Raw genomic sequence first — 22,391 nt, forward strand, 5'->3', positions numbered from 1 at the left:
CAGTGCAGGCTACTCCTTCTTGCTCTCTGTGTAGTACTGCTGGGGAGCAGCACCTAGAATGTGAGACTTGTGCTCTGGAGGTTCAAGTGAAGGAGTAGGCGAGTCAGTGGTGGGACTCTTTGGCCTTGGGTCCCCAATAACATGGGCCCCATTGGCTGAATCACAGTCTACTCTACTTTGGGGAAGGGTAATTGGTAATCACTAGAATGTAGAGTTTTCACTTACTACTACTTCTCCCAATAATTCATTTTTTTGTTAAGATGGCCTAAAAAGTATGTAAAGAGTTACTTGCTGATCTCGTTGTATCTTTCGACATGCACTGCCGATATGTACATAAAAAGCCCCACTCCCTTTCCTCCGTACTGCCTGCACAGTGTTGCTGTTTTAAACATGGCTGCTGATGGGGTGGTGGGTGTACATGACTAGACCTATCCATCAGTGCCCTCCATTGAATAACCCGGCACACAGCATGACAGACTAGCGCATGCACAGAGCCGTGTGCCGTGCTGCTCCCAGAACATGCTCGACGGATCTGGTCAGAATACAGTATAATGCAGTACCGTAATATTACAGTATACTGTATAAGCGATCAAGCGACCGCAAGTTCAAGTCCCTTATGGGAACTAAAAAGAAAGATTCTTAAAAATAAGGAAAGAAAACATATTTTTTAATTATTAGAAAAATAAAAAGATTTAAACAAAAAAACAAAAAAACAAAAAAACTTTCCCCAGTTATTCATCAAAGAATACAAAAAGAAAATAAAAAATAAAAAAATTAGTATTGCTGTTTCTGTAAAAATCTATGTTTTTTAAATAAGTAATTAAAGCCATAGGGTGTGAAGGGACAGACACATAAACACCTAGATTCTACAGCAAAAAAGAAAACTATAGTACAAAAGTGAAAAAAAGGGATAATAAGGCCCTGATGGCTGGCAGGGCCGAGTAAAAGGAGGATTATTAGCTGGAAAGACCCTCCTCATAAATCTCACCAGGCTTTTTCTTACACGGCTGTCATGTCTAGACTAAGGATAGTCTGCCCATGTAAAAAGATGCAAATTTGCCCATCAGCTCGGTCCACTAATGGAGGCCCTTCTGACAAGCGCCAGATTGACTGCCCGGGGTGATGGAAACGTCTTTTAGTTGCTGAAATATGTTTTCGTCATAACATGCCCACTTGGATACATGGACACCTAATGCTTGTACATTGGCAAGTGACAAGTTTACCCCCCCCCCCCTGCCCCCCAAGAAATGTATTTGCATATAACCGAACAATGAGATAAGGACACCAAGCTATCCTGAAGACATTCAATCACAGTAAATGGTGGCTAATGGCCTTGTGCTGCTGACGGAGGATGCCCCCACCTCGGAGCCGGACATGTCTGACAAGTTCATGCACAGACTGTAATTACTTGCATGCATTTAGCCATCCTTGCACTGTTGAGTCTTTCTGCAAATGGTTTCTGTTCACTTGTAAAATACAAATCAGAGGCTTCCTGAGCTGAAGCCCCGACATCCTGACATCAGCCGCATCGCAATAGAAGGTTTCCAGGTTGCCATCACGAGGGCCAACACCGTAGGGCCAACACCCCTAACCTAACAGGAAAGTAGTGAGAATGCATCGGGGCATTGCCTTGTCATGATCACTGCCCACTGATATCATATCACTATTGGCAGGGCATTAGCTCGGGATCGCCTCAGCTGTGGTCAAAGGATATGTTACATGGAGTCAGCCTGAAGTAGCTGACACTGACCAGCTTTATTAGCACGGTTGCAGTTGAAAAAACAAGCAGGAATAAAAGAAGTACCTTGCCTCTTCAGCATGAACTAACACACAGACAAACCCTCTCTAATCACTGGGGAGTTCTGACTACCAACTTACAAAACAGCAGATTTGAGCAACTGTATTCACAGATCGCATTATTGGCCCCCACAGACCAGCTTTCTGTGCTCCCCAGGTAGAACAGCTTCCCTTTAAATATCCACCCACTGACTTGCCCAACAAGTCGACTCTCCCTGTTACATCATGTATGAGAGGAATCTAGGGAAAATGTACCATCCCTCAAAAACCACAACTGCCAGTTTGTCACACTGTATCTGAGAAATGAAAGCCAAAGATATGGGACCTGGTGAAACTCTACTGCTCGGAATCAGGAGTCTATAAATTCAAAGTTTGATCCTCTTTTTATATGCAGTGTTATTTTGTTTCAAGGTTTATCGCCTCTTCCTCAAAGACTAGAGGTGAACACAGATGCTCCTGCACGGTAGCGCCCATAGAGCAAGAGTTTAAATTCCACTTTGCCCTACTACATACTATATAATGTATGTTAAATAGTACCACTGAAAAATGCAACTCATCCACCCAAAACCAGCCCTTTGAATGTGGCAGCTAGTAGAAAATTTTCTGGTCCCAACTTTAAAGGGCTTGTCCAGTTATAAATTATTAATTGCCTACAGTAGGATAGGCTATTAGTAGTGGATTGGCAGAGGTTTGCCATCTGGGACCTTTGCTGATCAGCAGTCTATTGGGCTAGTGTGATTTTGCACAAAGTTGATCTCTACAGGAAACAGATGGCTCCGTTCTCTCTACAGTGGCCAGGCATGGTATTGCAGGCACAGTTTACGTTCACTTCAGTGGGCACTTTGCCTGCAATACCAAACCTGGCCACCACAATGAGAATGGAGCGGTTTCCCTCTGCACACTGACCTGGCAAACAGCTGATCAGTGGGGGTCCCGTGTGGCAAACCCCTGAAATTTCACTAATGATGACCTATCCTGAGGATGGGCCATAAATGCTTGGGATAATTGCATCTGTGAATAAATATACGGTGGTGGATTGTTCTTTTACCATGATAAGATATTCTTCCGCTAAGAAACGATAAAGAAAATAGTTGTAGTTTGTGTTTTTGTGGAGTTTTTACTTTTACACCTGCACTACCCAAGAGCTGAGGACCAACTGGTTCTACGTAGGATTACTCAGCTGACCCCGTGCTTAACATTCGGAACATTGTACCCCTCGGGCGCCCGTACATCAGGTTATTTCCTTTTTATTGCACGTCTCAGTGCAATATCATGGCCATTGTGTGACTGCAGAGCCTTCTCTATACATCTTGTGTCATTTACTTGTGTACATTTAGATGTGATTAGGCTTCCTGCTGGCTTTCCAGGCCTGTGTTCTTTATTAGAGTTTCATGACTCATTACAAGCTCCGGTATCTGCTGGGTCTCTGTGGGGTTTCTTGCGCGGAAAAAAAAAATTCATTTACCAGAGCAAATCTGCACTCGCAGCTTCACTGCAGCGCTCATTAATGTACACCAGATCCAGGAAAATTAGCTATTGAGTTTTTGCAGAAAGGAACAATAAAAATATCGGAGCTTTGAGTCCTAATGATGACATTGAGAGTCATGCATCTAGAAAATCAGTTTTATGTTAAACTCCTAAGAAATGGCGGAATTATTAAGGACAGCGAAGATCACCGGTTACATACATTTGCCTTCTAGCCTTAAAAAAGGATATTCGGCAGTCTCAGTACTGTGATTAATGAAGATTTCCACCCAAAACTTAGAGGGCTTGTCCGGTTGCAAACTATTGATGGCCCATCAGTACGATAAGTCATCAATAGTAAATTGACGGGGGTCCATTGCCAGGGTTGTTCATTGAGTGTGTTCATTATAATAAGCTGATTTCTGCAGGAAGTAGACAGCTCTGTTTTCACTGCAGTGGCCAGGCTTGGTATTACAGACAAAGTTCACATTTACGTCAATGGGAGCTGGGCCTGCAATACCAATCCTGGCCACTGCAGTGAGAATGGAGCTGTCTGCTCCCTGCAGAAATAAGTTCAGTGCACAAGCACACAGGCCAAGCGAACAGCTGATTGGCGGAGGTCTCCGGCAATGGAACCCTGTCGATCTACTATTGATGGCCTACCCTAAGGACAGGCCATCAATTGTTAACAATTGGACAACCACCTTAAAATTGGTCAGATATTACTATGAACAGGTGTAGTCCTGTTTCTGGGAGAAAGCAGTCATGTTTTTCTAACCCTGGACAGTCCCTTTAAGGAAACGGCCAAAAATACTTTCTCAACCCTTTCGACAACTCCCCCAGATTTGCATTGAAGGTGTCCATACACCAGCTGTGGGCCAGACAGCTATTTTCCCCAACTCCCACAAACCCATGAATCTCGGTTTGGCAGTGGCTTATTTCCTAAAAGAACAAAAGGATCAGACATTGAAATGTATCATCTGCCGAGGGAATGTTGGGAGCCCCCCTCCCCCCCGTACCTGGGACAGTTGGCTCGTCTTGCCTTGATCCGTAGACTTGGATAACTTTTCACTAATGTGTATGAGGGCATTTAGTTGGTTTCACATATGTTCAGCCATTTCTATGTCCATGCTTCACCTGGATGTGAGAATCCCATTACCCTGCCTAAGGTTGAAAAACACATTCTATGATTACACAGTTGCAGCCAACCTGGCTGTACTTCCATTTGTCCGTGTTGAAACACTGGTTTCTTCCAACATCTAGATGAGCTCTTCCAAAAGGAGCAGAACTACTCCGACGATGTGTTGTCCAACATGATCAGCGAACCCAGAATCAGCTACGGTAATGATGCCCTTATGCCCTCCCTGACGGAGACCAAGACAACCGTGGAGCTTCTTCCTGTGGACGGCGAGTTCAACGTAGATGATCTTCAGCCTTGGCACCCATTTGGTGTAGATTCTGTCCCCGCAAACACCGAGAACGAAGGTAAGAGTAAAATTTGGCAAGGTGTGTTGTGGTTTTGACCTTTGTGCTTGTCTATTAGACATGTCTTTGCATGTTCCTGTACATTTTCTGCTGTTCTGCTATTTGTGTCCTGCATGGTTGACATGTTATAACCCTTGTGGTCATAGACAAAAAATGATGATCATTTAGCAGATAGTTTTGCTCCCCAACTCATTCACTCAATAGAGGCTATTTTTTTTTTTGCCATGGGGACAAAGGAATCAGGCATGTTAAAACCCAGTCACTCTGATTTTTCTTTCTCCCAATGGCAAACATCAGGGAGCCATCAGGCAGGTACCATGGACATGAGATGGTCAGCAGATCTTACAGAGCTTCTAACCTACTTACTATGGTCAAAAGTCATAAAGTTCAGTTGATGATCTGCAACATGGATTGATATAATGCAGATGTCACCTGCATTGCAGTTTGAAGCTGCCATGACAGCAATCCGCCCTGTGCACGGTTGTCCCTTGGATCCACCCAGTCTTGGGCCCATTGTTGGTCTTTCAAGTGGGAAAATAAACGCATTGGATTTTTTTGCACCATTGGATGCTGCCAATTTATTTCTATTGTTGGTCTTTCAAGATGGCCATCGGATGGCCTTTAGGATACTAAAGGAAGCAGTGGAGGTAATTGCTGAACCACTCGCCATAATCTTTGAAAATTCCTGGAGAACAGGAGAAGTCTGAGAAGATTGGAGAAGGGCAAATGTTGTCCCTATCTTCAAAAAAGGGAAGAAAGTGGATCCAAGAAACTACAGGCCTGTGAGCCTGACTTCTATACTGGGAAAGATCTTTGAACAAATTATTAAATAGCATGTATGCAAGTACTTGGATGAAAATGGAGTAATTAACCAGAGGCAGCATGGGTTTGTAGCAAACAAGTCATGCCAGACGAATCTAATTTCCTTCTATGACAGAATCACCAACTGGGTTAATCAGGGAAATGCGGTGGATATAGTATATCTTGACTTTAGTAAAGCATTTGACAAAGTATCTCATACCATACTTTTTGAAAAAATGACCAACTATGGGATTTACAAGGCAACTGTTAGGTGGATTCACAACTGGCTGAGTGATCGTACTCAGTGGTCATAAATGGCTGCACATCCAAGTGGAAGAATGTATCAAGTGGGGTACCACAAGGCTCTGTCCTGGGTCCAGTGTTGGTCAACATTTTTATACATGATCTGGAGGAGGGGATTGATGGAAAACTGATCAAATTTGCAGACGACACCAAGCTACAAAGGATAGCTAGGGAAGAGAGAGAGAGAGTATTAAAAAAGATCTAGAAAAGCTTGCACAGTGGGCAGCGACTAACAGAATGGTATTTAACAAGGAGAAATGCAAAGTCCTACATCTGGGCAAGAAAAATGAAAAGAGCACATACAGAATGGGAGGAATTGAGCCAAGCAGCAGCACATGTGAAAAAGACTTGGGTATACTAATAGATCATAGACCGAACATGAGTCAACAATGTGATGCAGCAGCCAAAAAGGCAAAAACAATTCTGGGATGTATTAAGAGAAGCATAAAGTAAGTCTAGATCACGTGAGGTCATTATCCCCCTCTACTCTTCCTTAGTCAGACCTCATCTGGAATACTGTGTCCAATTCTGGGCATCCCACTTTAAAAGACATAGACAAACTGGAGCAAGCTCAGATAAGAGTTACCAGGATGGTGAGCGGTCTGCAAATCCTGTCCTATGAGGAACGGTTAAAGGATCTGAGAATGTTTAGCTTGCAGAAGAGAAAGCTGAGAGGAGACTTAATAGCTGTCTACAAATATCTGACGGACTGTCACACTGCAGAGGGATCATCCCTATTCTCATCTGCACAAGGAAAGACTAGAAGCAATGGGATGAAACTGAAAGGGAGGAGACACAGATTAGATATTAGACAGAGAGGGTGATCAATAAGTGGAACAGGTTACCACAAGAGGTGGGGAGTTCTCCTTCAATGGAAGTGTTCAAACAAAGGCTGGACAAATATCTGTGTGGGATGATTTACTAAATCCTGCTCTGAGCAGGGGGTTGGACCCGATGACCCTGGAGGTCCCTTCCAACTCTACCAGTCTGAGTGTTGACCAATCAGAGCATCGGTAATCTAACATACTATAAATGCACAGTTTGCAAAGACCAAAAACGTGGCCTAAGAAATGGTGTATCCAAAGGGCAATGACACAGAGGATGGACAACAAGTAATATAATGCCCGCACTCCCCTCCAGTCCCTCAAGAGAATTTTATCCCAGAACTTTATGTTCACTTTAAATTTACTTGTACAGAATTAGAAAAACAGGACTACTATTCTCCAAAAACCGTGCCTACCTATATGTTGGGTGCGCCATTGCAACTCGGCCCCATTCACATCAACGGAGCTGAGCTCCAGTACGAGACACAATGCATTGGCAGTTGTGACTGTTTTTGAAGGAAGGCAGCCATGTTTTTCTAATCACATACAGGCCCTTTACCATAGGTCACCACTTTGTGATAAGTGGTTGTCCATCGGAGTGCGGGGGCGCCCTGTCAGTGTGGTATCTGATGTCCTTGTGCCCGGTAGTGCAGTTTGGCCATTGGGGTGAACGTGGCATGGAAATGTCTTGGTTCCTTAGTGAAGCGCCCCTCGTATTCTTCAAGATTGGGGCCGCCACCAGCCCCTTGTTGGATGCATTGATGTAAAGTATCAAAAAGTGATTGACCTGCATGCGTTGTGTTCTAGCCTCCTTGTACCTTGTTCCTTCTATCCTGTCTGTTTTTGGCTCATTAACCCAAGTTGCATTTCTCCCCCCCCCCCCCCCCTCCACCCCCCCATCCTTCCCACTCAGTAAATGATGTATTATTTTTATTTGCTTTTCCTCTTTTTTTTTTATTTTTAATATATTTTTGCTGCACGTTCCCAGTTGAACCAGTTGATGCTCGCCCTGCCGCAGATAGAGGACTGACCACACGACCAGGTATATAACGCTTTGCTTTTGACCTTCAGTCCTTAGCATGGTGTACGCTTGCATGCTTGCCATTAATTTCTGTATCGGATCCGTGTCTTTCGCTGAATTTCATAAAAAACACTTTATGCACAAGCCTTACGCACTCGTGATGCGTTTCTAACGGCACGCTTGCTCAACCATGTGTGTCAAAAACGTTATTTATTTGATCCATGCTTTATTCTCATTCATATGATTCATGATACGTATGCTTCATATTACCAACAACATTTCCATCTTGCTACCTTCATTATTTAAAGGGGATGTCCCACTTCTAGCTGTTTTGCTGCAGGAAGCAGACTCTGTACGTTGTGTAGTGGCCAAGGTTGGTACTGCACAATGTATGGATCTGATGCTTTTCTGGAGAAAATTGGCTAGAAGTGAAACAACCCCTTTAAGGGAGTGTTTGAGCTTAGAAAAAAGGTTCTGCTTCAAGAAATGGCACCACACTTGGTTGTATCCGGTATTGCAGCTCATTTCTGTTTAATTGCCATATATAAAATTTATTTATATATGTTTAATTTTTTTTTTGCAAATTACAACTAGATAGGAAACCATATCCCATGGCTTTTATTTTCCGATTGTCTGTACATGACTATGGGGGTGACCATCTTGCCTGAGCTGTCGTTAACAGCATTTGGACAGATGTTTTACAGCAGCTTCATGGGCATAATAGATAGGAGAGGACTTCTATGGGACAGTGTTGTGGGCATGCTCTGCGCAGGGAGAGGAAGTAGGTTAGCTGTGACATCACCTATTATCAGAGATTCAGTGTTCTCTTCCCAGCTAAAAAAAAAAGTAAGGGAACACTTAAAGGGGTTGTCTCGCGAGAGCAAGTGGGGGTATACATTTCTGTATGGCCATATTAATGCACTTTGTAATATACATCGTGCATTAAATATGAGCCATACAGAAGTTATTCACTTACCTTCCCTGCGCTGGCGTCCCTGTCTCCATGGCTCCGTCTAATTTCAGCGTCTAATCTCCCGATTAGACGCGCTTGCGCAGAAGGGTCTTTTCCCTTCAGCTCGGTCCGGCAGCAGCGTCGTTCTGGCTCCGCCCCCTTCTACGCGTCATCGCGTAGCTCCACCCCGTCACTTGTGCCGATTCCAGCCAATCAGCATAACCCCACTTGCTTTCGTGAGACAACCCCTTTAAGCATCACAACCAATTGTGAATTAGTTTCACCTGCTTTGTGCAAATCAAAGTGACAACAGGAGCACCAGAGAGGCGACAGCAAGATGCCCCCAAGAAGGGGACTGGAGACCATTCCTCTCCTCCTTCCTGATGATACTTTTTGCTGCTGTCCCTGATACTACTGGCAGATGAGACCAATCAGGTTGTACATGTAGTCGTACTCCTTCAGGATGACACATCCATAGGTGCCGGAGCAAGAAGTTTGCTCAGTCTTCCACAACAGTCTCAAGACCATGAGGCAGATACCAGGACATGGGTCATTATACGAGGAGAGCTGGCTGGGGCCATAGAAGGGCCCCATCAACCCAGCATCAGGACCGGAAGAAACAGGAGGATCGCTGCTAGAGCCCTACAGAACAACCTCAGATGTGTGATTTAAGTGTTCCCTTAATTTTTAGGGAATAGTTTATATATAGGTGTCACCTCTCAGTGTAATGCTGCCTGTGATGATAATGAGATGACGGCTAAGACGTTTTCTCTACAGAACAGGAAGTGTCAGACTATTATTAGGCTTAATGGTCTGTGTGCAGGGAGGGGGAGGAGGTGAGCTGGGACATCACCTAATGTGAATGGTTGATCCTGTGTTATCTACATATAGGTGTCACCTTTCACTGTAAATCCTGCCTGTGACGATGTTAAGACTGCTGAGAAGTTCTCTCTACTGAATAGGAAGTGTCAGACTATTATTAGGCTTAGCGGTCAGTGTGAGAACTGCAAGATTTCAGGATTTTTTTTAAAACGCAGATTGTGAGCATAAAAAATGTAAAAATAAAATTATCAAAAGCTATGTAAAAATATGTTTAACAGAACTTGATTTCTACAAGAGGAAGTTCTCTGATGACCCATTCCCTTTAAATCTCGGGTGGGATCTTAAAATGCATTCTCCATGGGTTCTTGACAAACTGAAGCCGTAACACCAGTGTGAACAGAGCCTTATTTGCCTCACTTCATCATCACCTTTCTTCAGTTTGCCTATCCTATATGGGAACGCTCTTTCATCTTCATCGGTATGATTAATGGATTGAATGCAGCGTATGGAAGGGGTTGTCCGGGACTTTTGGGCAGTTTTTCTGTTGATTACCTATCACTGATGGTCCGCCAACCAGGATCCTCATCGGCACAGCTCTCAATGTGGTCAGCGCTGGAACCCGATAACAGCTCCCATTGAATTAAAGCAGCATCTGTCATACCAGTCCGGACCACTGCACTACTGACAGCAGTGCTGGACATCAGCTGATCGATGGGGATCCCTAGAGCCAGTCTCTTGCCGACCATCAATTGCTGACCTCTCCGGGGGATAAGTTTACTAACTTACTAACTAAAAAATGCCCCCGCAGCCCCTTTAACATCATACAGGATAGCCGCCTCTAAATGATTTCATTGCATTAGTCATGACTGGTTTTAATGGGTTAAAAAAAAAAAAATCCTGCCGGGATGGTCGCAGTGAAAATGTGTATTTTCTATATTCCGTGTCCAGCTGTTCCCCCGTTACAGCGGATCCAATAGCGTTGGCTCGACTAGACCGTCATCTATCTAAGAAATGCTTGCAGTAGGGTTTTATTCCTCCTTCCGTTCGCCAGAAGCGATTTTCAGCCTCCATGAATATTTATTATTTTATGGGAGACCGCGCCGCCGACAATATAAAAGGCGCTTCCTTATGAAACTGTCATCACCGCTAATGCCTCGCTGTATTCAGCCATCAGGGGAAAACTTGATTATTGAAAAGGCTTTCTGATGTGTCCATCTTCTCAAGGGTATTGCAACCTACAATAAAGCTGCATTTGTGCAGAATAAAAGCCCGCTTCCTGACAGCGGTAATAGTTGAAGGGGAGCGGGATATTGCTTTTATGGGCTGCTTTTTTTTTTATTCATTTTATCGCAATGTTTTTGTGTAAAACGGTTTTTGGAGATGGAGGGATTTTTAATGTAGCGCAATCTAATACTGGCAAAAAAAAAAAAATCAACATTTTTCTACAATGCTTCCGAATATATCCAGTATTTTTTTAGACATCTGAGATATTTTTACAATTTCCTCCCTTTATGGGTATAATATGAACTACTCTATAAGTACAGACTTGTACTTACAGAGCGCACGCCGTTGTGTTCGTAAGAGTCGGCACGGACAGACTGACTTCCTATCGCTGTTCAGTCTTCATTTATCATCCAAACTAAGTTTATTTCAAGTTTCTCAAAAGTTATGGGAAGCTGTTGATGTGGTCACTTTAAGGGCCTACTGGGGTGAAAACACATTTTTTCCATCTCTGCCCCCCTCTCATTTGATTGCCTGTCACATGTTGGAGTTCTCCTCCATGTAGTGCAGCCTCTCCCCTGTCTGATGCTTATCAGGCACCATCTGGATGGTGAGATTTTTTTTTAACTTTCAGTTTCACATCTATCCCGTGATGGTCATGTGATCTCAGTTCTGACCAGCTCAGATCTACTTGGGCTAGAAATGGAATAGCCAAGGCTATTCCATTTCTGCTTCTTGGGGGGACAGTTTAATAATTATTACTTTATATATTCACTTATATAAGTTGCAGTCAGGAGGATGAGCTGTGATCTCCTCTGTTATTCCTGTGTGACAGGAGCCGTGTGATCATCAGTAACTGTGACAGGAGTGTCTGTGTCCCCCTGTATGGAGTTTCTGTGGTAGATCCATATAACTGCATCACACAGACCAAGAATCTGACTAGAAAATGAATACATAGCCCCAAGTAGATCTGAGCTGGTCAGAACTGAGATCACATGACCATCTGAGAAAAAAGAGGCCAGGCGTTTTAGACAGAAATAAGTTGGAAGGGGGTATCATCTCTCCTTAAAGAGAGCACCTAGAAGGGGTATGGAGACACCTAGGAGGTGAGTGAGGAGACTTATAAGGCCATGCATGCTCCTCTGGGAAATATATGCAAATAAGGAAGATGGAACAATACCTCTGCAGCGCCACCTATTGGATGGCAGCATTCCATCAAATCAATGTCAGACCCTTTAAACAAGTCTTTAAAACAATGATTGGGAATTAAAAACCAAGCCAGAAATCCATAGACAGCTTTTTGCCCCTCATCAGTATGCAGTAGGTTTCTTACTCATTCATCATGAGAGGGGTGGGACAGGGCGGAGCTAAGCACAGTACTTAGCTCCGCCCCTGTCCTGCCCCCTCCTATTGCAAATAGTGGCAAGGAGAGGATGCGGGAGCTCAGTTCCTGCTCCTGGCTCTTCCATCATCCTCCCCCTGCAGACAAGTAGACCGTATATCGGCTTGGCGTGAAAACCCAGCCGATATACGGTCGTCTGAATAAGCCCTAAGGTTGCAGGGTGCTGTCCAGGTATCATGGCAGCCAGGGGCCTTCTGAAGGCTCCCAATTTTGATAGTTGTTTCCTATTATGACGTGCCTGTGACACGTCTTAATAGAATGCTGGTAGAAATACCATATAATGCAATACTATGGTGTTGCATTACAAAAATAAATTAATTTTCTTCCACTATTATAAAAAAATGAGATCTTAAACATTTAACCCCGTCCCCGCCCCTAATCATCTCTGCAAGTAGCACTATTTCTTCCGCTTTTATAACTGAATTCTGCAACAGAGTTTCCAAAAGGTACCTTCAACGCTGATGTGAGTAGGCCCTCATCTGTGTACAGTGTTTTTTATTTGACCTTATTGAGCCCTCTAGCAGTACAATGCAGCTGTCATCTGTCATTCAATATACTAACTTCCAACGATAATGAAATGACTCTTCTAACTCTGCCCTAGGCTACACAACAAAGCTAAAGAAGTGAGCTGCAGAAGTTGAAAATGTCAGCCTATTTCCATACGCTCCACTGGCTCGTATGAGATCTAGAATATTTGAGGATTCTTTTTATAGTCACATAAAAGAGCAAAAAAACACCAAAAATGTTTATGAGACGTATAAAAACGTATCGTCCCCAAGTAGCATATTTGTAATTTAATCTCGCCTCCATAATTATTTGATGTAGACGTGTAGATGAGATGTTTGGGTGCCATCTGCTCGTGTTGTTAATGATGTAGCCCAAGCAGAATACAATGGATGATACAAGTCTGTCCATTTCAGTAAGCACAAACCCCCTTCCATTGTTCCAGCATATGCAGTGCCGGTCCGTCTGTGCCGGCCAAATTCACGGTTCATCTCCCCGGGTAAATGGAGGGATGCAATAACAGATTTGTGTTGACAACGAATGCTTTTAAGCTCAGGGAGAAAACACGTTATGAAAGCCGCCCTCTGCTTTGTTGTGTCACTGACCTCTTACCTTTAGGTGACCCGCCGCCGACCGCGCACGGTTGTGAGCATAATATTGATGCTAGCGATACACATAGATTGCTGGACGGACTGGTAGCTTCTGTTGATGATGTATGAAGAAGCCATGATGCCTTCCTGGAAACTTTTAAAGTGACCCTCTGTTTTTCTGTCCCACGACCAGAAGTGGGTATATTACCTGCAGTTCTTCCCCCCCCCCCCCTTCCCAATCCGCGGTTTCATTTCCTGTTTTTGGTCTTCCAAGATGGCTGATGGAATCTACCCAATCCCCCAGTGTGTTGCTAGTGTTAGACTACCAATCCATTCTACCCGTACTGCTCATGTGATCGACAATGACCATTCAGGGAGTAGTGCACAGTGGGCATCAGGTAGTTACAAAAATTCCTGCAGTCATTGAGGACACCTAAAAACAGGGCAGGTAACTGGTAGATCCGAGGGGAGGCAATCAATGAGAGCTGCGCCTGCAATTACCATCATCGGCCACTACACAGGGGTTGGAGTAGCGGCTTCCGTTCCGACCCTAGTATATCCCGGCACTGACAGCCGCTGCTGCCTGGAAAACCCCTATTAAATTAAACACGCCTGATCCCCTTTTTCCAAATATCAGCCTAACATCTGATAGACATTAGATGGTCAGATGGTTCTGCAGAACTTGGTAAGTTTGGGCAACCTTAGTCTAATCTGTATGGCCTCCTTCAGGTCTCCTGCACATGAGTGGATTTGAATTGTGGAATCCGCGAGTGGAAAATAAATCACAGCACGGTCCATTTTAGTGCGAATGAGCTCCATTAATCTCTATGGTTGAAATTTGATCCGCAGTTCATCCGCAATTACATTGCGGAACTGTAGGCGCATATTTCTCAGGTTGCTTGGAGACCAGACAGGGAGGTGGGGGGGGGGGGACGGCAGGGCAACTTTTCCACTGAACTTGCGGTTTTTTTTTTCTGCGCGAATGATCCGCTGTGCAACCACGTGGAAAAACTATCGAATCCACCATCGTCCGCGAGTATTTTAAATTAATTTTCACAGTGAATCGCAGGTCTTCCTCAGCGGAATCCGCCTCCGCCGTGTGCAGGCGGCCTAAATCTAATTTCCCATCCCTCCTTCGCTTTATAACAAGCTCATGAGCTCACCTTTATACGTGGACAGTGGAGCCTGTAAGTAACCTGGGAAACCTTTTGTGTCTCTTTAATGTTTTTCATATATTTATTTATTTTTTTCGTTTTGTAGGGTCCGGCCTCACTAACATCAAGACTGAAGAAATTTCTGAAATGAAGGTAGATGCCGGCTATGAAGTGCACCACCAGAAACTGGTAAGGGGATGAATGTTGTCACCTCTACGATGTATCAGTGACCTGTAAAACTGCGAGGAAGAATCTAGAACTTACTGCAAACTATAATATGATGTTAGAAGACGAGTTAATGCTACTAAACGCTTCCGATAATTTTATGTAGTGGCTTTTTATGTTGCTTCTGAATCTACATTTGACCATATACTGAGTCATCAGAAAGCTTCTACAAGAATGTTATGCCACCATCAAAGTCCCATCCTGCATCATACTGGCTTTATCTGTTCTTAAACATCTATGAAAACCTTTGAAAGGGACTTTTTTTCACTTAAATGCCCGTATTTTGGGCTGCCAATCATTTTTGCGTTAGGGTTTATTTATCGATTTTATACCATCTGTCTTCTGCAACTTCTACTTATCACTGTATATAGAAACTGCAGTCTGAAGCCCCATTTACATGCAACGATTATTGCTCAAAATTCGCTCAAACGATGTCTTTTGAGCAATAATTGTTGTGTGTAAATGCTACCATCATTTGTTTTTTGTCCGAACGATGATTTTTAGTTACGTTTAAAATCCATCATTCGGCCGGCAGCTGATAGGAGGGACCGCAAACTAAGATTCTCCACGGGAGCGCTGATAACATTGTATTCAGCTGCAGTCCTGCTGGAGAACAAAGGGGCTGTATGCAGAGAACAGACCACCCGCTGTTATCTGTATACAGCAAAGGGAGGCTCCTTTACATGCAAATGAACCTAATAAGCTACAGATGGGCATTAGTGCCCATTAGCAGATTACGCAAAATGATCTCTCAAACTGTCATTCTCCCTATCTTTTGAACAAATATTGAGCAATCATCTTTGCGTGTAAATGTGGCTTATGACTGCAGCTTCTATGTACAGTGATATGTAGAAGCTGCTAAACCAAACCGTATTGCACAAATTGTCAGCCCAAAATACATATATTTAAGTGTACAAAACAATTTGCTCCCCAAAGGTGTCCAAAGCCTTTAAAGGGGTTTTGTGACATATTTAAGCATTGGTAGGGGTATGAGGGTGAGTGACAAGGTGTGTGTAAAATAAGAAACTCGCCTCTCGCTGCTCCACCGCTAACTCTGTCTCCAGTTGCCTATTCACATTAGCGGCAGAGGTGACGTGTTTACCCCCGTCACCGCAGCAGCCAATGAGAGACCGGCAGGGACGTCATCAGCGACATCCCGTAAACCTGCCTCAGGGCTTCCCATGTGACAGGCTTACGGGATGTCACCAGGCTTTCTAATAAATTTTTTTTTTTTTTTTTTTAAGTGGGGATGAAAAAAACAAAAAAAAAATTAAAATTGCCGTGTCCTCGAAGGGTTAAAGAGACTGTCAGATGCAAGTTCTTAACAAGACCAAATGGAGATGCTGTGAAAGTTCTGCACATGATGGGATTGGTTGTTTGGTTGCAATTATTGCTGTTCATTTCAGTGGTAACAGTTCTAAGGTTAATAACTAGTGACGTGGCTGATACAGGAGAATAATAGCGGGTTCTGTGCGGTTTATATGGAAATAAATACTTTAAACGAAAACTATCTTTTAATTTTTCTTCTTTTTGATTCTGTAATGTGAATAAATCTGCTCTCCCTTCTAGGTGTTCTTTGCAGAAGAAGTCGGCTCAAACAAGGGGGCAATTATTGGTCTAATGGTTGGCGGTGTTGTCATAGCAACGGTGATCGTCATCACTCTGGTGATGCTGAAGAAGAAGCAGTATACATCTATCCACCACGGTGTAGTAGAGGTGAGTGCTGGGGAAGCGTCACCCCGTCAGCCGGCAGGGCTTTATTTTATGCATCTCGGCAGCCAACAGGGAATCTGTCTCTGCTCTTCATTGTCAAAGACCTCAACAGATTCTTGGAATACCTCAGTGGCGTAACGGCCGGTATCCCGCCTCGCCTTTCTCTAGCAGAAGGCAGCGTCGTGATTGTATTGTTACTTCCAATATTTAAAGGATATAATAATGATGAGCCTATCCTTGAATGGGCTGAGCTGCAGTATCGGACACGGCCACATTCACATGGATGGCGCTGTGTTAGGAAATACATTGCAGATACTGCCGTACTCCAGGAAAAAGATAGCCCTATTATTCTGCTGATGATGATCAGAAACCACCATCCAAGTCACACATCTAAGGCCTAGCCTAAGGATAAGCCCATAACTCTATATGAATGTCCAGAGTGGGCTAGATGGAACAGGCTACCGGTCCGGGATGGGCTCAGGAGGCTTGGCAGAAGCCACCGGCGGGTCGGTTCTGGCTTGGGAACACATGTACGCATAGTCGTTTGCTAACAACCAACTGGGTTAGTAGTGGGGTAGTAGACATAGTACCCTACCTCCTCCTTTCGCCATCCCCAATACTGATATGGCTGGGCATCTTGCAGGAAATGTATCGGCCTGGCTTTGAAGAACTTCACAACTTCACTGCAACTTTCAGTGTTGATTCAAACAGAACAGACTCAACAACAGGCCGGTCATTCATGAATATCCATTGATGTTTTTGAAGAAGTTTTGCATTGGATTATGTTTTTAGGTCATTTTATGTATAGACAGGGCTAAATTATGGGAGCCGCCGCCATATCAGGCCTCCACCAGCCACCCTACCCAATGGATATTCTATATGCCGATGATGCTGAGAAGTACTGTAGCCATGCATCGTTTGGCTTTATATTTTGTGTAAGGGATTCAGGTCAATAAAGTTCAAAGACTAATGGTTTCCGATGAAACAGGCGTTCCCCCCCACCACCACCACCACCACCAACCTCAGTCCAGTCTTAAGTATGGCGTTTTATTTTCTACCTTGTCCCACATTCGTTCTGCGTTTTTTAATTTGCTCAACCCACCCCCAAAAGACCCTTCCATTACAATGCGGCACATAATCTATAGAAGTTGACAGCAATGCATTTACTGCTCAGCCGACCCGCTTGCCGTATCATTGTTTGGTTCCACCAGATTGATTAGATTTAAAAGGCCGAGCTCCAAGTATTATTAGAGCTGGGAATTTGAAGTCTCGTTGCATCGGCAAAATGATGCAACATCGTGACAGTCTGCTCCTCTTCTTAAATGAAATACTAATTTCCTAATGGGTTTCCTGGAAGAAGGAGATGTGTCGTCAGGGGTGGGGAATCTCTATATACATTTGAGAACAAGGGGAATCCATATTGAAGTTTTTGAAATTCAGAATACCCCTTATAAATAAGTATTACTTACAGAATGTATATATATATAATGTTTGCTCTTGCTATAACCTTTAGGGCTCATGTCCACGGGCAAAATAAGAATTAAAATCCGCAGCAGATTTTAACTCTTCTCCCGAACGCGGATCCGCACCCCATAGGGATGCATTGACCACCCGCGGGGTAGATAAATACCCGCGGATGGTCAATAAAAGGGATTTTAAAAAAAATGGAGCATGAAAAAATCTGGACCATGCTCCATTTTCATGCGGGTCTCCCGCGGGGACGGCTCCCGCGGGCTTCTATTGAAGCCTATGGAAGCCGTCCGGATCCGCGGGAGACCTAAAATAGGAATTTAAAAGAATTTACCTATCCGGAGCGGACGGGGAAGGTCTTCTCTTCCTCACGGCCGCATCTTTCTTGCTTCGGCTCGGCGGATGTGCCCGGCGCATGCGCGCGGCACGTAGGCGACGTGCCGGCGACGTGCAGCAGCCGTGACGAGTTCATCCGCCGGCCGAAAAAGAAGATCCGGCCGTGAGGAAGAGAAGACTTTCCCGAACCGCTCCGGATGGGTAAATTCTTTTAAATTCCTATTTTCAGCGCTCATGTCCGCGGGGCAGGAGGGACCCGCTGCAGATTCTCCATGTAGAATCCGGAGCGGGCCTGATTTTCCCCGTGGACATGAGGCCTTAGAGATGGCCATGCACATAATTTAGCTGTTGGCCAGTCACTCATTTGGCCAACAGCTATCTCCTTTGACCTCCACATAAACATCCAGTTTTGCCTTGCCCAAGTATGTATTATAATTAAATGTTTTTGTGCAGCTTTAGTACATTATAAAGTTCCGTAATATCTTAGATACACCATGCGACTAATTGTCTTGGTGACCAACATGTAGATTAATGCACTAAAATATAAGGAAGTTCTGTCTTGGTTAGCCATGTAGATGCATGTTCTGAAGTACTCATGGGAAGTTCGGTCTTGGTGATCACCATGTAGACAGATATACTAAAATACTGATAGGAAGTTCTGTCTTAGTTAACCATGGAGATGCATGTACTGAAGTGCTCATGGTTAGTTCTGTCTTCACCACATAGTAAGTGCTCATCAGAAGTTCTGCCTTGATGACCACCATGTAGATGCATGTACTGATGTACTCGCAGGTAGTTCTGTCTTGATCATAAATGCTCATCAAAAGGTCTATCTTGGCGACCATCATGCAGATACATGTTCCAAAATATTCATGGGAATCTACATGTACAAAAGTGATTATGAGTAGTTCTGTCTTTACCATAAGTACTCATTGAATGTTCTGCCTTGGTGACCAACATGCAGATACATGTACTGAAGTGCTCAGTGGTAGTTCTGGCTTGATCATAAAAGCTCACCATGACCACCATGTAGATGCATGTACTAAAGTGTTCCTGGGAAGTTCTGTCTTGGGTCACCATGAAGATGTACTGACGTATGCATGGCTAGTTTTGCCTTGATCATAAATTCTATCTGGTGACCACCATGTAGATTACATTGTACTAAACTGTTCATGAAAAGTTTGATATACTGAAGCGCTCACAGGTAGTTCATGTGTGCATCGGAGGTTCTGTCTTGGTGACCACCGTGTGGATACATGTACTGAAGTGCTCATGGGTAGTTCTGTCTTGATCATAAAAACTCATGGGAAGTTCGATCTTAGTGACCACCATGTAACTATATGTACGAAAATGCTCATGAGAAGTTCAGTACATCGATCTTCATGGTTAATCAAGCAAAAGTGCTCATGGTTAGTTCTGTCTTCATCAGAAATGCTCATTGAGAGTTCCGTTTTGGTAACTAACATATAGATATATGTATTAAAATATTTGTGGGAAGCAACGTGTACCGAAATGCTCACAGGTAGTTCTCTCTCCACCATAAGTGCCCTTTAAAGGTTCTGTCTTGGTAACCACCATGTAAAAACACGTGCTTAGGTGTTTATAAGTAGTTCTGTCTTAATCATAAAAGCTCACGGGATATCCGGTCTTGGTGACCACCAGGTGGATACATGTACTTAGATGTTCAGAGTAAGTTCTGTCTTGGTTAGCCATGAAGTTACTGGTACTAAACTGCCAAAGGGTAGTTCTATCTTGATCATAAATGCTAATCAAAAGTTGGTAACCATAATTTAGATAGAGACAGCTTCCCATGAACATTTTTTGTACATGTATTGAAGTGCGCATGGGTAGTCCCATCTTCATCGTAAGTGCTCATTGAAAGTTCTCTCTTGTTTACCACCACGTACATACACGTACTGAAGTGCTCATAGAATGCTCTGATTTGGTGACTGGATAGAATATCGCCTGACCAAGATGCAGCAAAGTGCCTAAGAGAACCCCACATGCAAGTTTTTCAAACCGTTAACTAGATGGATGGAGTAGTTTAGAAGAAACAATTGTGAAAACTTGCAAAATTAAGGCAAGAATGTGCCGTCAATTTCCGATGTTCTCTATCTTCCCATAGCCAGGCTTGAGCAAGATTATAGCAAAATCTAATTGGGCTTTCAACCACTTTTCCATTCTTGCTTCAGGTTGATGCAGCAGTGACTCCCGAGGAACGTCACCTGACCAAGATGCAGCAAAACGGCTACGAGAACCCCACATACAAGTTCTTCGAACAGATGCAGAATTAAGAACACCAGAGCAGCCTCTCGTCTCGGACAGCAAATGATTGCTTCACTGCCCATCGGTGTTCGGCTATATACATATATAAATATAGAACCAGAAAAACAAAAAGATCATGTTGAGAGAATAACAATAATAATTAAAAAAAAGTCAGAAAACCCTAAAAAAAAAAAAAAATTCCATCACTGTTTTATGATTTCCTCATTTTCGCCTTTTGACAGCTGTGCTGTAACACAAGTAGATGCTTGAACTAATAAACGAAGATCAGTAATGTATTCTCTTAACATTTCAGTCTTTACATAACATTATTCAATGAATGTTTTTGTGTACTGTAAAGAGTTTAGCCGTCTTAAGACCTAGTGCATGAGTAGTTGCCTCTCCCTTATTTATCATGTAGATCTTTAAACAGGTTGTATATTATTCTTGTGAGTTGTGACAACAAAAAAAATTTAAGTCCGGGGTGAAAAACCGCTTTACAAAAGAAAAAAAACAAAAAAAAAAAACGATTTGGGGATGCATTATTATGTGTATGTGAGGTTTTATGCTGCTTCTTTTGCCTAGTACCTTTTTTTCCCACCGCCGCTATGCATTATAAAGGAGAAAATCAAATTTTATTTTTATTTTTTTAAAAATTCCATGCAATTTTTTTTTATTTTTATTATTTTTTTTTTCTTTCTTTCTTTCCACTCTACTGTGTTATTGTACAGATTGTTCTGCCGTGTTAGTGATGTAGAAAATTATGGAAAACACACACATTTGTTTTTTTGTGCCTGTTTTATGTGCACACTTTAGGAATTGCAGACGTTTAATTAAAAATCAAACAAAAAAAAATATATATTTTTTTTTTATTTTTTTTTTCCATGTAACTTTTAAGCTTTAACCCCTATCAGTGCCGGATGGGCCTATGACACAATGTGTTGCAGTTACCCTCTGGGTTTTTTTCGGGGTTTCATGTGTCTCTGATAATTCAAAGCACTTTTTTTTTTAGAAAATTTAAAAAAAAAAAAGTGCCCTGCTGGTCGAAAATTAGCAGAGATTCCTTAATGACAACTTTCTGCTGGATGATTGTACAGAATCATTGCTTATGAACTAATAGCTTTCTACACTGTGTTACATAAATAAATTTAAAAAAAATCGGACTTAAAGTGTTGGTGTTTTTTTTTTTGTGCTCCACACTTTGTATATGGTTGTGCTAGAAAATATATCCCTGCTTCAAAAGGCCCCTTTACACGGGCTAATAGTTGTTCACTCCATATTTGAGCCATAGGGTAGCAATTAGTCAACAAACGAGGGAAAGCTCGTCCATTGGATGATCTAATTTTTTTGGCGCACCAAAAAATTCATCGTCCTCAATAGCACATCTTCCCATGTTAACAATGTGCTTCTGACAGCGATGAAAGTGAATGGAAGGTGAATGATCATTCGACCCCCATGATCTGACCCAGCCTGTGTAGAAGCCCAAGTTAGAGGGGTTTTAACTGTTTTGCTGCAGGAAGCAGATGGCGCCATACACTTGTCAGGGTTTGAACATGGGAACTGTTGTGCTCCAGGTGGCGTCTCTCCCTGGTGAGTTGTTCAGCCTGCTGGACAGCTCCCCTGTCTAACCTTGTCCAGTTCTTGCTCCTGCAATGCAGCTCCTGATCAGCTTCCCCCTGCATTGATTAGCCACACTATATAAACCTGGGCCTGTCGCTCCCTCAGTGCGTGATTATTGTGCTACCAGCCAGTAGTTAAGCTTTCCCAGCTGCTCCTCCACACTGCTGCCTGACATTCCTACCTGTGTACCGACCTTTGGCTTCCCTGACTACGCTACCCACCTGCTCCTTGTGTACTGCAACTGATATCTACCTTGGTACTGACCTCTGGTTTCCCCTGACTACGCTACCGATTTCTCAGCGGTTCTGACAAAGGGACTCCAACCCTGATCCAGATCGTTACAACACTGCACAGTGGCCTGAGTTGGTACTGCAGGTCAGAATCCCATTCACTTCAATAGGAATCAGCCTATCAGCAACTCCCCC

General features: G+C 43.3%; 1 protein-coding gene across 4 annotated transcripts in view; it reads left to right on the forward strand.

The window, feature by feature from the left end:
• Positions 1 to 21,509, forward strand: part of APP (amyloid beta precursor protein) — a 272,009-nt gene extending 250,500 nt beyond the window's left edge. For 2 of the 4 annotated variants that reach the window (XM_066599089.1, XM_066599091.1), the window contains 5 exons: positions 4,525 to 4,746; positions 7,663 to 7,716; positions 14,447 to 14,529; positions 16,135 to 16,281; positions 20,277 to 21,509. In XM_066599089.1, coding sequence (XP_066455186.1) covers positions 4,525 to 4,746; positions 7,663 to 7,716; positions 14,447 to 14,529; positions 16,135 to 16,281; positions 20,277 to 20,378 — 608 coding nt within the window. In that variant the 3' untranslated portion in view covers positions 20,379 to 21,509. The remainder of the gene's footprint in view (positions 1 to 4,524; positions 4,747 to 7,662; positions 7,717 to 14,446; positions 14,530 to 16,134; positions 16,282 to 20,276) is intronic. The other 2 variants (XM_066599092.1, XM_066599090.1) reach the window with 1 other exon arrangement.
• Positions 21,510 to 22,391: the final 882 nt, after the last annotated feature.

The sequence above is a fragment of the Eleutherodactylus coqui genome, chromosome 4, assembly GCF_035609145.1.
Source record: "Eleutherodactylus coqui strain aEleCoq1 chromosome 4, aEleCoq1.hap1, whole genome shotgun sequence".
In the NCBI taxonomy this organism is placed as follows: domain Eukaryota; kingdom Metazoa; phylum Chordata; class Amphibia; order Anura; family Eleutherodactylidae; genus Eleutherodactylus; species Eleutherodactylus coqui.